Source organism: Pelobates fuscus, chromosome 10 (genome assembly GCF_036172605.1).
Source record: "Pelobates fuscus isolate aPelFus1 chromosome 10, aPelFus1.pri, whole genome shotgun sequence".
NCBI classification, from domain to species: Eukaryota; Metazoa; Chordata; class Amphibia; order Anura; family Pelobatidae; genus Pelobates; species Pelobates fuscus.
Window position 1 is genome coordinate 52911450 of NC_086326.1, and position 17205 is coordinate 52928654.

Consider the following 17205-nt stretch of genomic DNA (forward strand, 5'->3'; position numbering starts at 1 on the left):
CTCCTTTGTTTTTGTTTTGATTTCTTTGTTGTATTTTTTTTAGGGGTAGGTAAAGCGAGGTAGCTACAAAATACAATTTTTCTATTTGATTTTTTTTGTCTAGAGAGTCCATTAACCCCTTAAGGACACATGACATGTGTGACATGTCATGATTCCCTTTTATTCCAGAAGTTTGGTCCTTAAGGGGTTAATCGATTTGCATTTTTCCTTGGGTTATGTGGTTCTAGAATTAAGAATTTTTGACAATTCACAGTTTAGTAAATAACCCTGTGAGTCACAAATACCTAAATCGGGAGTAACCACACTTTCTCCCTTGTACACTGCACTTGAAAGTGTAAAGATTCCTGCAGCACTTAGCATTTTATTATCTGTTAGTCACCGAACTGTGCACGTCCATTGGCTGTCTCAGCTGTAATTAGTCCACTGTGTCTAATAGTGTGTTTAACATTAGTTGCACATAAAATGTCCAACCAATGAAAAGTGCACAATGAAATGATTGACAGATTCTTTGTTCACCTACTGTACCAGTATGTTAATCATAGTTTGTTGGAGTTTAGTGTTTGTTTAGTTTACCTATTGTACAGTGCTGCAGAACATGTTGGAGCTACATAAATACTTGTAATTGTAAAACCAGTAGATATTATTGTCAAGAAAAAATAGATCAGTTGCTTATATAACTTACTACAGTTCGGTAGCCATTTTGGCTAGCCCTGCAGACTAAGGACTGAGACTTGCTTAATAGTCACAATTCGCAGTCTCACTTATGTTCAGATCCGCATAATATCGTATTTTTATGGCTTTTATGACTTGTGTGCAGATCTGTGTTAACTATATATATATATATATATATATATATATATATATATATATATGTAAAAAAAAAAATATATATATATACACACACATTTTATATTATATATTATATATACATATATATATATATATATATATATAGAAAAAGAGGAAAGTTCTTGCACTCACGCTATTATCCACCTTATGTGCCGGGTGCTAAGCCAGGGCTTGGTTATCCAAAATATCCAACGAGGTAGCAGCACTCAAATAAGATCAACGTTTCAGTCCAACAAACAGGACTTTCTTCAGGATCATAAAGAAAGTTCTGTTTGTTGGATTGAAACGTTGATCTTATTTTTTAACATGAAATAATAAAGATTAGATTTTTTATACTCCGTGAGTGCTGCTACCTCGTTGGATATTATATATATATATATATATATATATATATATATATATATATATATATATATATATATATATTAATGATTACAAAGTGTTCAGTACAACCAAAAATGGATCAAGGACTCCGAGCAGTGAAACTATTCCAGTGACGGTTGGTCGACACAAGAGTAGTGTATTCATGGTCTAGGCTACATTAACAACTGTTACCAATTACATCGTTCCCTGCTCTGGAAATTCCATGATGTCATTCAGAAGAGCTGTGAACTCCGAGACTCAATTTCTGTCTAAGTGGAAGCAGCTTACCATATGTACGGCCATGGACCCTCACCCCTCACCCCTCACCCTGCAACCCTCTCTATAAGCAATTCCTGAGTCAGTGATACTGCAACGCAGCTAGTCGGAACGTTGCCCATTTGTAATAAAATTCTGTCTGCCTTCCTGTATAAAGCTTCATAATGTAAAGTAATAAGAGCCAGCTGCTCCAATTAAAGAATCCTCCCTCTCCCCCATCCCTTCCTCGCAGACGTATTAGTGGATTTCACCTTTTCACCTGGTCTTAATCAGTGCTGAAGTTTGGGACCGGAATATGCTAAGCAACAAAGCATGACAACTGATGTACATAATAGTCATTGAATTAAACTGGAACAGAAGTAAAAGTTATTAAAAACAAAAAATACCTTAGGTATCCTTTTTGTGCTGCTACCATTAGGGGGGTTACGCCAAATTTATCTGGAGTGTCTGCTTTCACTTGCCTGCAATGAAGAAAGTATATTGCAATAAAACATACATAATTTGATACATGTAAAATTCAACCCTCTAATACTAAAGTTGCTCTTGATTTTTATTGTCATCAATCAGTGCAACAGATGAGAGTCGTGTGCCAAAAGTAGTGAAAACTAGTTGCCAACCAGCAGTTATTAAACAAACAGACATTTTAGACACCTGACACGCAGGTTAGGTTACAATTTAAACATAGAAAATATACAATCTAGGAAAGAAAATATATAAAATAGTAATAGAACTGTAGACGCTATGGTACGCTGGTGGTATTATTGCACTCACAAGATATAACTTGAATGCAGGCTCATATGGGTTTCTTACATGATAGCCTTTTGGTTATTCTCTCTTATCTCATATGTACATAGGAAAGAGAGGAAGAAATACAAACATAGTGTACCAATATAAGAAAAAATAAATCTTTTATTATATTGCATTTACAGAAAGGATAAAAATATCTTGCATATCAGAGTATTGTTCTGAAAGAGTCAGAGAGGCAAAATAAATCCCTCTCCGGAACAGGAACAAGGTGATAGCAGCAAACAATCCAAATAAAAACAATAAAATAAATAAAGTAAACCGTGCCCCAAATTGGAGATATAATGATTATACATACATAGATGAACAGAAGAAAAAGATAAAGATAAAGATAATAGCGTAATACAGTAAATGTGACAAATAAGTAGTGGATAATAAAAAGTCACTACCACTAACATTCTCATGAGCTAATTTAGAGCTCTGCTGTTATTTCGCATGGACAGAACAATTCCCGTCTAAAGGGTATATGTGGTGGTTTGGTTACCCCAGATAAGCTGCAATGTGCAAGGCATATGTGGAGGCAATTTTAGAAACAAACTCCAATAGTGAATTAAAGGGACACTTTAGTCACCTGAACAACTTTAGCTTAATGAAGCAGTTTTGATGTATAGAACATGCCCCTGCAGCCTCACTGCTCAATCCTCTGCCATTTAGGAGTTAAATCCCTTTGTTTGTGAGCCCTAGTCACACCTCCCTGCATGTGACTTGCACATCCTTCCATAAACACTTCCTGTAAAGAGAGCCCTATTTAGGCTTTCTTTATTGCAAGTTCTGTTTAATTAAGATTTTCTTATCCCCTGCTATGTTAATAGTTTGCTAGACCCTGCAAGTGCCTCCTGTATGTGATTAAAGTTCAATTTAGAGATTGAGATACAATTATTTAAGGTAAATTGCATCTGTTTGAAAGTGAAACCAGTTTTTTTTTCATGCAGGCTCTGTCAATCATAGCCAGGGAAGGTGTGGTTAGGGCTGCATAAACAGAAACAGTGATTTAACTCCTAAATGACAGTGAATTGAGCAGTGAAATTACAGGGGAATGATCAATACACTAAAATTGCTTTATTTAGCTAAAGTAATTTAGGTGACTATAGTGTTCCTTTAAGTACAAGTAGAGAAATAAAATAAATAAGTAAGGTAATGTACTCACATTTATTAAAGCAGAACTTGCTCTAGTATAACCAGCATGGGTGGTATAATCCCCACCTCTGGTGTGTTGGTACCAGGAAACAGTAGGTTGATGCAAAGTGTTGGTACCAGGAAACAGTAGGTTGATGCAAATTTAAGTATTAAAATTAACTTTAGTTTGCTGAACAAACAAACTTAACGCATTTCGCCACTCATAGGGCTTCTTCTGTTTATATAGGGTGTTGCCAAGTGAAGATTGCTTCCTGGTTAGATAAAAGATGGAGAGTAAAGGAAACTACTCATTACAGCCTCAGCATTTATTTAAAAAAAAAAACAAAAACTTTTTTGTGGGGTATTTTTAGAACACGGTTACTAAAGTATTTGGAGCTAAAATATTTTTTAGATTTCTGCTTTATTTTTATTTATTTTTTATAATTTTTGGTGCAGGAGGTATTTTATCTTTTAAAAATTCATCCTCCAATAAAAGTGGGCAGTGTTTTTTAAGGATCTTCTGTATTTGGAATGCTTGAGCATTATACTGTGTGATGAAAGAGAAATCATAGCTTTCATTAGAAGATGTAAATTATTTTTTATCCATTAAAAATTAATTTCTATTCTTATTCCTTACTACCTTGATCTTATTAACGAAAAAGGACTGAGAATATCCCTTTTCAATTAATTTCTTCTTTAAATGCAGTCTGTTCTAAATAAATGTTTGTCATCTGTACAGTTCCTCTTAATTCTAGTAAACTGGCTTCTTGGCACACTTCGAAAATCAGTTTAGATGATGTCCACTTTTTACATGGATAAATGAATTAGAATCTGTGGGTTTAAAATAAGTCTTGGTTTCTATAACAGAGTCCTCAATAAAAATAGTAAGATCTAAAAAAAAAGCAATGCTCCTATTAGTTATCTGTGTGGTAAATGCCAGAGACTAGTCATTATCGTTAATACAAGTGAAAAAATAATTAAAATTATCCACAAATCCTTTCCAAATTATTAAAATGTCATCTATGTACCTTCGCTATAGTGCCAAGTCTGCGCCAAATGGATTATTGGTCCAAATAGCTTGTGATTCCCAACCATCCATAAAAATGTTTGTACAACTTGGTGCAAACTTGGTACCCATGGCAGTACCCTTAACTTGGAGATAAAATTTAGAATATTTTGTTCCAAATATCTGGATAGAAAATCTTTTTATTAAAATTTAAATTGGGATTTATTTTAAGTTTTTTTTATAGGTGCATTCATCACGATTTGTTAGATTTTGCTTTGGTAGTTTTGGAGAAAATAACTGGGTTATCTCTTTCTTTTTCTTTAAATTGTGGTACTGATATAAAAAAAGCATTACTACTGTCTTGGTTGGAATTAGATTTGTGACTATATTCTCTTGTTTTGGCCTTCGTTATATCAAACTGATTGCCATTGGGAAAATGATTAAAAGATCGTTGAAGTTTTCTTTGTTGAATGACCAATTGGATCGTGGTGAGTGAGTTGAATGGGTCCTATTAGTTGGAGCATTTAAAGGTCTTTTCTTATTTTTGTTATTTGTCTTTGTGAAATTAAAACCACTATTCAATCTTGGAATGGTCTTCTTTTTGGTTCTAGTTTTTGAATGGAAATTATTTTCCTTATCAGTTTTAGCTCGGATATATATATATATATATATTTTTTTTCTGCTAATCTTTCATCTATTTTATTCACTTTCTCAAAGAGAAGTTTTCTTCGCTTTTATAATCTGTACTTTCTGTATCAATGGAGAAACCATTTTCAAGTTTCTCCATATCTTTAGTTAGTTAATTAAGATTACCTTTCCCAAATTCTATAAATTCCATAAGAATTGTTGAGCATTTTTCCAATGCTGAATCCCATTTTGTAGCATATTTGGAATGTTCTAGACCATTACCTCTTGGGATTAAATTCTCTTTAATATACGTTTCCAAAAAGGAAATTTCCCACCGTTTTTTGGTTTCCTTTATCGCAAATTTTTCTTATTCATTTTAGTCTCTCTTCATTTTTAAACAAATGTTTTTAAGACCCTATATCTATGTTCTCTTTTACAGTACTTTTGTTTATTACATTACTTAATATAACTATTATTTACAATAAGGTTATTATAAGAATGGTAATTGCTCTTTACTATTTTGGATCAATAATGATTCTGAATACGTTAGTGGACTCATGGACAAAATTCATAAACTTACGGATCGCAAAAGCGATCACAGCGAAAACTGGTAATATGTCACTGAGATATCACTCGAAAACGAGGGTTGAGGCGCACGAAATCGAGGCTTGAAGCGCAAAGCTCTATTTACCTGGACACAGGTGAATATCATTATGCCGCCGTTCCCGATTGGCTGTAGGCAGTCCGGGACGGCGGTAAATGGGTATTTAAACATAAAGAAGACGGAGATCAGCCTGCGACACTATCAGATGCGCCTGAGGAAGTCCTAGCTTAGGACGAAACGCCTAGGGCCTGGAAATCTACAGAGTGACTTAATAATAGTGACTTTTTTCTATTTTATTGTTTTTATTTTGATTGTTTGCTGCTATCACCTTGTTCCTGTTCCGGGTGGATTTCTTTTGCCTCTCTGGCTCTGGAAGAACAATACTCTGATATGCAAGACATTTTTATCCTTTCTGTAAGTTCAATTAAAGGTGTTTTTATTCTTATACTGGTACACTATGTTTGTATTTCTTCCTCTCTTTCCTATGTACATAGGAGATAAGAGAGAATAACCAAAGGCTACATCGTCTAAATAAACCCATATGAGCCTGCAATTAAGATATATTGTGAGTGCAATAATACCAGCATACCATAGAGTCTACAGTTCTATACTATTGTATATATTTTCTTTCTTAAATTGTATTTTTTCTATGTTTATACAGAAGATTTGAGGAGTCTTCTTACAATCTTATTACCTTTAAGGGTAATATCAAGTCATCATTATTTTTGCACTTTCTGGTGTGCACTTTGTTATATAAATCATATCTAGGTTACAGTTTGTTATGCTGGATGATTATTTTTTTTTGGGTTTGTTTCTTAATAAATTGTTTGGTTCATTAGCCCACCCTTTCCAACCTGAAATGTTTCCCTTGTTGGGTCATTTCCAGGTATCTTGAGAGCTCAATGCGCAATTTGCAAAGCTGGAGGTTAAGCTGGGTAAAGTAAAGTATGAGTGCATGTTTAAATTGTACATTGGGCCATGATGCATGCTGACTGTGGTGGTCTACCAAAGTCTCATCGCCATGGATACCCTTTTCCCAATAAAATAAACGGCAATAATCCACAAGGTATAATATCGCAGGTGTCGCATAACCCCCCACACATGAGTCAAGGCTTAATGCTGGGAGAAGACTGGTTTATTCAGGGCCACACACGGCCTTTTAGGCAAAAGCCCCCAACATGGGGTTTCTTACACAGAAATACAGGGAAATCCCTCTGTGCCTGAGAGACAATTATCTGAATACACATTTATAATTACATTATCTCTCAGGGACAGAAAATCATAAAAAAATTTAACTACCCCAAAGTAACCCCAAAAAACATGAAAACCCCACAAAAGTCACATCCCCCGGATAGCTGGGATCTGGCCGAACAATATATCCAAAAATCACCCAGATCCATTAGATAGTTTTGGATCGACATCACAGGGACATTTTGACCGGTCTGCCACGAGGTCGAAGCCCAAAATAGTTCCAGGGAAGAAATGGTGGAAATCAGTGGCGAATGCTCCCCGTATTCGGTAGTCCATATCTCCCGAACGCAGTTTGTGTAGATGTAGTAGAAATGGAACAGGCAGCAGGTCCATGGTGACCGATGTTCGCAGGATTGCCTGCCGAAATTAGTTCCAGGCACTCGATGACTAATTCCTGCTGCCTGCATTTGGGAGACAAAATGGCCGCCATCCATTTTCCCGAGCACGTGATTTCGCTTGCATGAACTGGCGGCCACCCAGTGGAGCATTCAATTAATTACTTCTATTGCGGTTTTCGTACAAGATACTCAACGTTCCACGTTCTAATGGGTTTCAGGAGTGGTCTTTGTTCGGGAACCGAACAAACAAAATTAAACAGGGACTCAATTCCGCGAAAGGAGCCGAAAGTGATGGGTTTATTCCGTCACACTACTCTCCCCTTGCTCACAGCTCTGGCAGACACGGTTGGACCCTTTCGGGTCAACTTCGGGCTGTCCGGATAGTACATTTAACGAGTTAAGTCACCAGCTTGGTCTGATGGGATAGTCCGCCCGTCCGTCCGGTTCTGTTTGCCAGGTCGGGAGTGTATGGTGAAGTCAAAGGGTTGGAGGGCTAGACTCCACCTCAGAAGATGGGCATTATCTCTAGCGACCCGATTAAGCAAAACTGGGGGATTGTGGTCAGTGATGAGTGTGAACGCGCGGCATTAGAGATATGGGGTCAGTTTCTTCAGTGCCCACACTAGGGCTAGACACTCTTTTCACTGGCTGCGTAGCTGACCTCGCAGGGAAGTAGTTTCTGGCTCAGACAGGCCACCCAGTGCTCCCTTCCATCATCTCCAACCTGGCTTATAACTGCCCCCAGTCCAAAAATGGAATTGTCTGTATGGGCGAAAAAGCATTTGTTAGGATCTGAGGCAGCCAGAACAGGTGCATTCCCATGGGCTTGTTTCAATGATTGGAAAGCAGCCTCCCCTTCCGGAGACCACAGGACCTGTCTCCGTAAATTCTTCTTAGTCAGTGTAATGGATCGCCTGGCACCCCGACTGGGTACCTCTGTTAAAGGATGCTCCTAGCGTTTCCTGAGGACTCCAAGCACTCTGGCAGACACCACAATCACCGAATCTGAGAAGCATATAAATCCTCTCAAGCCTCTGAATGCTGTAGACAGTTGAATAGGAACCATACAAATAGGTTTGCACTCCTAGCAGTCAAACTGGAACAGCATGCAATAAATCCTCCCCCAATAATGAGACGACACTTCACTTTAAGGGTTAAACAGGAACTCAAGATTTATTCACACACTGTCTTATAAAGGATTCTACCATGCAAGGGAGGGATTTACAATACACCAATCACACAATGGTTACATCCCACAGATTCCCTCCCCTTAGCCTGAGAGGTAATCCAATTACACATACAGTTTAAAACATACTTTTTACCCAACTTTCATAACTCTAAAACCATACATCACATTCACATAAAAATTACATATTCACAATCAATCCATTCAGGAGAACAACATATTAAAAAATGGCATGAATCAGACCAGGGGTTCAAAAGTTAGTAAAGTATCTTTTAAAACCCCCTGCCAGCATGGCTCTCCGGCCCAGACCAGTTTCAGAGTCTTCTATCCTGGAGATAATTGAGAAGTAATTCAATTATCTCCCAGGACAGAGGCAAGACTCCATTATGCACATCGTGAGCACAAAGCATTAAAATACTATAAAATACACAAAGTCACATTTTATACATAAAACACAGACATGTCACATATCCCCAGATAGCTGGGATCTGAGCGCACAAAACTACCAAATAGCGCTCAGATCCTATTCACACAGTTCAATTGCCATGGAGCCGTCATCTTTAACTACACGAATGGGCTCCATGGCATAGCTATCTGGGTTAACACATTCACATAAAGTCGGGTCCATAGTCCAAAGGAAAGAGGCGGGCAAGCAGCCCCCTCCAAGGACACGTGGCGAGGTCGGTTTCGCCACAGTCAGGTCCATCAGGGGTTTGGCCATGGCGCAATACTCTGGTACAAAGCGTCTACAATAGCCGGCTGTCCCTAAGAAGGCCATCTTGGTACCGGCAGTGGGCCAGTTAGCAACGGCCTCAATCTTAGCGGGTTCTGGCCGTTGCTTACCACATCCTACACGATGGCCCAGGTACTGCTCCTCCGCCATACCAATGTGAAACTTGACGGGCTTCAAAATTAAGCCAGCTCCTCTATTCCTGTCTAACACTGTCCCTATGTGGTCTAGGTGAGCCTCCCAGGTGTCGCTATAAATCACGATGTCACCCAGGTATGAACAGGCATAATCCTGGAGACCATCTAGGAGGCAATCCATCATCCGTTGGAAGGTGGCTGAGGAGTTTTTCATTCCAAACGGCATAACCCTAAACTGGTATAGGCCGAACTGGGTGACAAAGGCAGATTTCGGTATGGCCTCCTCGGCTAGGGGTATCTGCCAATAGCATTTGCAAAGGTCTATAGTGGTCAGATAACGTCCCCTAGTGATACGGTCCAACAATTTGTCTACCCGGGGCATCAGATAGGCATCAGTGACCATCTTATCATTGAGTCACCTGTAATCTACGCAAAAACAGTTTATGCCGTCCCATTTTGGCACCAGTACTACAGGCGAGGCGCAAGGACTCTTGGAGTGCTCAATGACCCCTAAGCGGAGCATCTCTGCTATCTCTTTCCGCCTTCTTTCCTAGACTGCCTCCGGAATGTGGTATGGGGGCTGACTCAAAGGGCCGGACCCTGGGGGGTGTCAACTTTGTGGGTCGCTAGAGGTGTGTATCCTGTGTGTATCCTGGCTCCTGGGAGAAGGTGGCCAGTTTGGCTTCCAGCAATTGGATCGCTTGGACTCGTTCCTGCGGTCCCAGTCGTTCACCCAGCTGGACCAACTCTATGGCCCCCACTCTAGGGTCACCTAACAGGTCGGGTAAGGGTAGGGCGTCGGGATCCTTAGAAATCACCCAGATCTGTAGTTTTGGATCGCCATCGCGGGGATGTTTTGACCGGTCTGCCACAAGGTCGAAGCCCAAAATAGTTCCAGGGAAGAAATAGTGGTAAGAGCTGGCCTCTGTTCATGGGGTTGTGTAAAAAAGCCGCATAAGTTAGACGAAAACAGATCAGTGTAGAATGCTCCCCGTATTCGGTAGTCCATATCTCCCGAACGCTGTTCATGTAGATGTAGTAGAAATGGAATGGGCAGCAGGTCCATGGTGACCGGTGTTTGTAGGAAAGGCTGGCCGAAATTAGTTCCAGGCACTCGACGACCAAGTCCCGCTGCCTGCGTTCAGGAGACAAAATATCTGCCATCAATTGTCCCGACCACGTGCATTCGCTTGCACGAACTGGCGGCCATCCAGTGGAGCATTCAATTAGTTAGTTCCGTTGCGGTTTGCATACAAGATACTTAACGTTCCATGTTCTAATGGGTCTCAGGGGTGGTCTTTGTTCGGGAACTGAACCGAATAAACAAACAAAATTAAACAGGGACTCAATTCCGCGAAAGGAGCCGAAAGTGATGGGTTTATTCCTTCACACCAACCACCCTCCATCTCCAGATTACAGAGGAGAGGACTGTGGCCAATCCATTGAATTCACTTAACACCTAAATAATCTATTACTCATTCATATCCCAGATCTGTTATCAGTTAATGGAAAACTAAATACACAAACATGTATTCTCAATGCTAAAATGTCCTGTTCACAGTTTATGTTATAGGCCCCTACCTGTAAGGAGTAAAGCTTGCAGGGCAGATGTCCAAGCTGCAGGCCCCATGGCTCATTTAATCAAGATTGATGATCTCAGCCAATCCAATGCTTTCCCATAGGAAAACATTGGGATGCTATTGAGCATGTGTGGCAAAACGCCAGGGCCGTCTTTAAGGAGGGGCAAAAGGGGCAGCTGCCCCGGGCCCAGTTACTCCTGGGTCCCTAAGGCAGCTGCCCCATGGGCCCCCTACAGCACCTGAGGTAATCAGGGGTCCCCAGCCCTTTAATACTGCTCCGGACCGGGGCCCTGTAATATGGGGGGTGGCTGACTACATACTCACAGCTAGCCCCAGCACACACTGCCCTGTGAGTCTCTGTTTCTCGGGCATGCTGGGAGGAAGTGAGGTCAGAACAGATCACTTCCTTCTCAGTGCCGCTGGGGAGGGGGCACACACCACACAGAGGAGAATGCAAGCATGGTGGAGCAGAGGGACTGGGGCAGCTGAATGCAGACTCCCATCAGCCAGGGCCAGCAAGCTCCCACTGGACCCCAGGAAAGCCACCCCACTGTACCCAAAAGGTAAGGAGACAGGAGGGGGGCTAAATATGTTTTGTTTTTATTCATCAGACATTACTAACACCCATGTGTTTGTAATGAAACACACAGGGGATAACTACATTTTACAAATCCTAGAAGAACCTGACAGTGCCCTATTAAATCTAAATAAATAAAACATTGACAAATATTTATTTTAACTATGTAAGAACAGAGTTGAGACATTATATTGGCCAAGGGTGTTGGGAGTTGCTATCCAGAAGCTGCTAGAGGGCAGACATTAAAATATGTAAATTGACACTTATATATGTGTGTGTACATGGGTCTCAGTAAGTGTGTGTATCTAGTTGTGTGTGTGTGTGTGTGTGTGTATCTGGCTGTGTGTCAGTGTGTATGTATACCTGTGTATGTGTACTTGTGAGTCAGTGTGTATGTTTACCTGTGTGCATGTATGTGTCGGTGTGTAAGTCTCCATCTGAGTGTGTGGTAATACATACATCCCAGCATTTTAATGCCAACACTGCACACAAATACTCCTACATTCCATCACTAGCACTGTACACAAATACACCCCTGCATGTGTACCTCTGTGCATGTGTGTATCCGAGTGTGTGTACATATGTGTCGATGTGTGTGTGTGTCTCTGTATGACTGTGCCAGTGTGTGTATGTTGATGTGTGTATCGAAGTGCATGTATATGTGTGCCAAAGGGTGTGTATCTGTGTATGTGTGTATATGCCAGTATGTGTCAAGGTGTTTATGTGTGTATCTGCGTATTAATGTGTATGTTTATATGTGTTAATATGTATGTACATACATCCCAGATCAAACAGAACATGGAAACACACCCATGCAAACACAAACATTACATATAAACAAACCCCTTTGCTGAACCACCAATACTACACACAAATGTGCATATGCATTTGAAAGACAACACTACATCCAAACACCCCCCTGCATGCAAATGCAAACAATACATGCAAACACACCCCTTGTATTAAAAAACGCTAAAATTATATTAAAACATCAACTCTACAGACAAAAGCATGCCTGCATTTAAAAGCCAACACTACAGACAAACACACACCCCTGCATTTAAACGCAAACACTCCACACAAGTACCCCACTGCATTCCAATGGTAACAGCACATACAAATACACCCCTACATGCACACATACACTCTATACAAAAACATGCTTACCTTCAAATGCACAAACACTGCTCACAAATACAACCCTGCAAGGATTGTAGATCCCCAGCTGTCATAGCATTGCTTGACTTATATGAAAGATGGGGATTTCTCTTTTTTTCCCTCTTGCAATACAGGGAAGGCCTGAAAAATATTTTTGGGCACTCTATACATTAGTTCTGCTGCTTAGTTGGAGTTGAGGGGCCCAGGCAAATGTTTGCCCAGGGTCCAATCAATATTAAAGACGGCCCTGCAAAACGCTGTGCCAATCATATGGTCACTATGAGATAATCTGTTTCAAACAGCAGAGTTTCATTCAGCTATTTGGTAAAAGCGCCTCTAGTGGCTGTCACAGTGACAGCCATTACAGGCATTTAAACCCTGCAATGTAAACATTGCCATTTCTGCAGAGGGGTAGTGTATCACATTGCAGGGTTAAAATGACAGGGACATGGCACATGGACCACTTCATTGAGATTAGGTGGTCTGGGTGCCTATAATGTCCCTTTAACAATTTTTCCCCTACAGCAGTTGAATCATACATACTGCTGAACATGGTTAATGGATCTCTCAGTGTCACATGGAACTCATAGCTGTCTTTGAAAACATTGCGGAGGTGGCATTTCTAAGCAGAACATGGGAACAAGACCAAGTTATTAAAAGGGCCACTAAAGGCCGCCCAGACCACTTCATCGGAATGCAGCAGTCTTTTAATTTGAACCATACAATGTAAATCATGGGTGCCCAAAAGCTACATCCCCAGATGTTTTAAAACTACAACGGCCATCATGCTTCGTCATTCTAAAAGCATTCCAAAAGGCATGTGAAGCATCGTGGGAGTTGTAGTTCTACAACATCTGGGGATCTACCTGTTGGGCACCCCTGATGTAGAGCATTGCTGTTCAATAGATATGTCTATGCTTAATTAAGTCCTGTGCTCAACTCCTGGACAGCAGCAATGACTAAAAGCAACAACAAAAAAGTACATTATCCCAAATCCCAAAGCACTTCCAAACAACTGGAGGTCCTTCAGTAGCCCGCCAATGGCAATCAAAGGCAATCAAAGGTCAAGGCAAAACTTCCCAAGTGAGTCCTACACCAACAATTCCCCTCGCTTCCTCAAGCCCGGAAGACAAACTCTCCAAATGAGATAGAGAGGGGCACAATTCCAAAGCCCCATTAACTCATTAACCCATAATAGGGAACACAAGGGGAGTGAATGCAGGGTTAAATACACCTAGAGTGGCTGTCTACCTGACAGTCGCTAGAGGTGCTTCCGCTGTGAGAACAGAGTCAAACTTGATTCACTCAGCTAACCTCCAGTATTGCCACTCATGTGCTTTTCATCCCGATGTTCCCGATACTCTACAAGGAGGATAGATTGGACATGTAGAAGCGTCTGCCTGACGTTCTGGGAGGCAGATTGATAGACTGCAGGAACTCTGTCTCATGACTAGACAATAAAAAATGTTTTTTTTAAAAAGTGAATAAAACCCTTTTTCCCAATTTTGCCCTGAATCTAAATAAAGAAGAGAACACTCTAGCGTTAGGAATACAGATGTGTATTTTTAACGTTACTGCGTTCCTTTAACCCATGTCACCTAAATTTTAATACATTTAAGTGATTTTACATTCATTGTATTTTTAAAAAAAGGTACTGTCCATCTGTGAAGGAAACACAGGAAGGTAAAAACCCAAAACACTAACTTTACTGGGTGCTCTGACTTCCTGTCATTTCATATGTCAAAAGAGAGCCTCCAGCACTACAGTGAATGACTAGCAATACAGAGAATGTTTAATCAACCATGACCTAATGATGGTTATCTGGTGGTGAACTGGAAGTAAAAGCCATGTACAAGCCATGTGCACTCAAGGCTTCGAGTAGAGTTAAATAAGTTAGAATATCTGACAAGATGACCTAGGCAAGGCACTGTGCAAAGCATCCTTATTCAGTAAATACTGATAATTGTATACAACAGTCTCTTGTTCTCAAGAAACAATTGAGTTTAAATCTCCAGCAGAGATAACATCTGACCCGGTTTGTAGTATACTGATGACCTTGGCTTCGTCATTCGAATTTATCGCTCGGTGAAGATGTTCCACAGTCATTGGCTCTCCTAAAAATAAATAAAATGTCAAACAATTAATTAGTTTAATCTTAGTGTAAAATTGTAAAATGGGAGGGTAACAGGGATTCGTAGAAATATGACCACTCCAGTGCGTTGTAGTGGTTTTGGTTCCTGGATCTTTACTTTAAGGTTTTAACAGTGTTCACAGCAAAAAGCCTGCAGGGACTGACTATACTCACCAGAACAACTACATTAAGCTGTAGTTGTTCTGGTGACTGTAAAGTCTGTAATGCCCCTTTAAGGCAAAGCTAGACCAATCACATGAGGAGATGAAATAAAATCATTGCATCATTTCTCCTCTTCTATGTACACTTTCTCTACGCTGACAGCCAAGTGCACAGGACAGAGCTTATAATTATGATTGACAGGAATCTAGTATGGAGGAACCCTGTTACACGACAAAGAGGTTTAAATGTATTTATTTAATTTTATTTTTCACAACTCACATATACTTGTTTGTTCAATAGAGGAGATATGTAAACATAGCATTAAAAATCCTGGAACGTGACAGTTGCTTTTTAATTAACCCTTCTAAACTACATCCCCGCCATATGCAACACAGCCCAAATAAGAGGTTTGGAAGCATTTACATATTGTGAATCCTTTTGTAACTGTATTCTGTGTGCTCTCCACGGGTAACCAGAGAAATCCCATTGTATTCCTCCTTGTTAAAAACATAATAAAAAAAAATTCTATATCGAGTATCAGACCCACTTTATTCTGCTATCTCATGCCAAGAAACTGGGACAATCACATGCTTGTTTAGCATCTAAAATCAAATACAAACCTCATAGAATGTAGACGACTAAAATGAAAATGTGAAAATAAATGAAAGTAATCGAAAATTCCATAAAACTGCACTTTCTTCCATTTGATACAAATAAAGAATATCGCTGCAAAAGGACAAAAATGGCCATTTTCAGTAGGATTTCCCAGCACAAAATAGAAATGTTCTGTGAAACATTCACCCCAGCTCAGAAACATCATCTTTTAAAATGGCATTAATAGATCTTGCTCTTAAATAGATTTGTAGTGTAAAAGAGAAAAAAAAAAAAATCATGAAATGGAATTAGTGCAGATTTAGATAGCGCACATGATGGAATTTAAAACCCAGCAGCTCAGACACAATACCTTTTCAAGAACGGCATCCGATTGCTTACGTGCTGCATTGGTGAGATTAAGCTCAATACGAATAGACTTTTTAGGGCTAAAATTGTATAATGTACTTTATCACAGTTCTGTAATGTAGCTTTCCAAATAAAAATCCCTTAAGAATAGCAAGTGAAACAAGCGTGTGATTTAATAAATTGCTAAAGTCAGCATCTATATAGGTTACGTCACATGTATCCTTTAGTAACCTCGCTGGTAGACACATTATCCGTCACTAGCTGAGTCTATTCTACTATATCCAACAGACTTGCAAAATCTATCCCTAAAGAGAAAAAATACCTTTTGAAAAGAAGGGAATATCTCTAATAGAAAGTTAACGGGTTACTCCAACCAAAAATATATTTTTTTCATAAAGCACAGGGTTTGATTAAAATAAACCCTTTTTGAGATTGTTCATTACCCCCTAAATTGAAAAAAAAAAACAACATTTTTAACCAAACAAAAAAAAACACTAAAACTCACTTCTGCTCCAGCAGAGTTAGAGCTCTCTTTGCAGCTTGATTCTCCTTGCTTGACATCACACCCCAGCATCACAGGAGGAAGGGATGGCGGGGAGGACAAGGGTGTCACGGAACACGGAATGGCGCCAGCATGCTCAGACTTGATTTTGCAAATTAGGATTTAAATAGACACTAAAGGCACCCAGACCACTAAATCTCATTGAAGCAGTCTGGGTGCAGTGCCCCTCTCCCTTAACACTGCAAGTGAAAACATAGCAGTTTTAGAGAAACTGCAATGTTTTCATTTCAAGGTTAAGACTGCCTCTTGTGGCTCTCTACCAGACAGCCACTATAGGCGCTTCAGGCTGTTTCACAGAGTTTAACTCTGTTTGAGGACATTTAGCGTCTGGCAAAACCCCATAGGAAAGCACTGACTCAATGCTTTCCTATGGAGAAGGCATAATGCGTGGACAGCCCTTGCAGCACATGCACATTAAGTCCCACCTCACAATAATATTGTGGCGGAGACAGAGCAGTGGGAAGGAACTACAGTGCTGGAATCGGGTAAGAGTTTTAAATTGCTTCTAACCCTCCCATTGCCCCAGGGTAGGGGGGCACACAACATTCCAGCTTCGTTTTCTCAACATTATAGTGTTCCCTTAATTAATTAGGAGTTAATTTGGAATTTAGTGAGCCATGTAATTCTGTCAGAAACAGTTGTATAATATATTTATATTAATGAATGTATATCCCTTAGCAAGGGGATGGATCCTTGTGTTAGGGAATAGGCGACTTCCCAGAGAAAGGCCAGGATGCTACACTTATCTCCAAACGGTTTCTTTCAGCAGTGACTTTTGTGGAGATGTA

The 17205-nt window shown here is 39.9% G+C and overlaps 1 protein-coding gene across 1 annotated transcript in view; it reads right to left on the reverse strand.

Annotated features, from left to right (window-relative positions):
• FANK1 (fibronectin type III and ankyrin repeat domains 1) overlaps positions 1-17205 on the reverse strand; it is a 125676-nt gene that overhangs the window by 26255 nt on the left and 82216 nt on the right. Inside the window, exons 4-5 of the mRNA XM_063433621.1 lie at positions 14635-14716; positions 1875-1949 (exon numbers count right to left, since the gene is read on the reverse strand). Coding sequence (XP_063289691.1) covers positions 1875-1949; positions 14635-14716 — 157 coding nt within the window. The remainder of the gene's footprint in view (positions 1-1874; positions 1950-14634; positions 14717-17205) is intronic.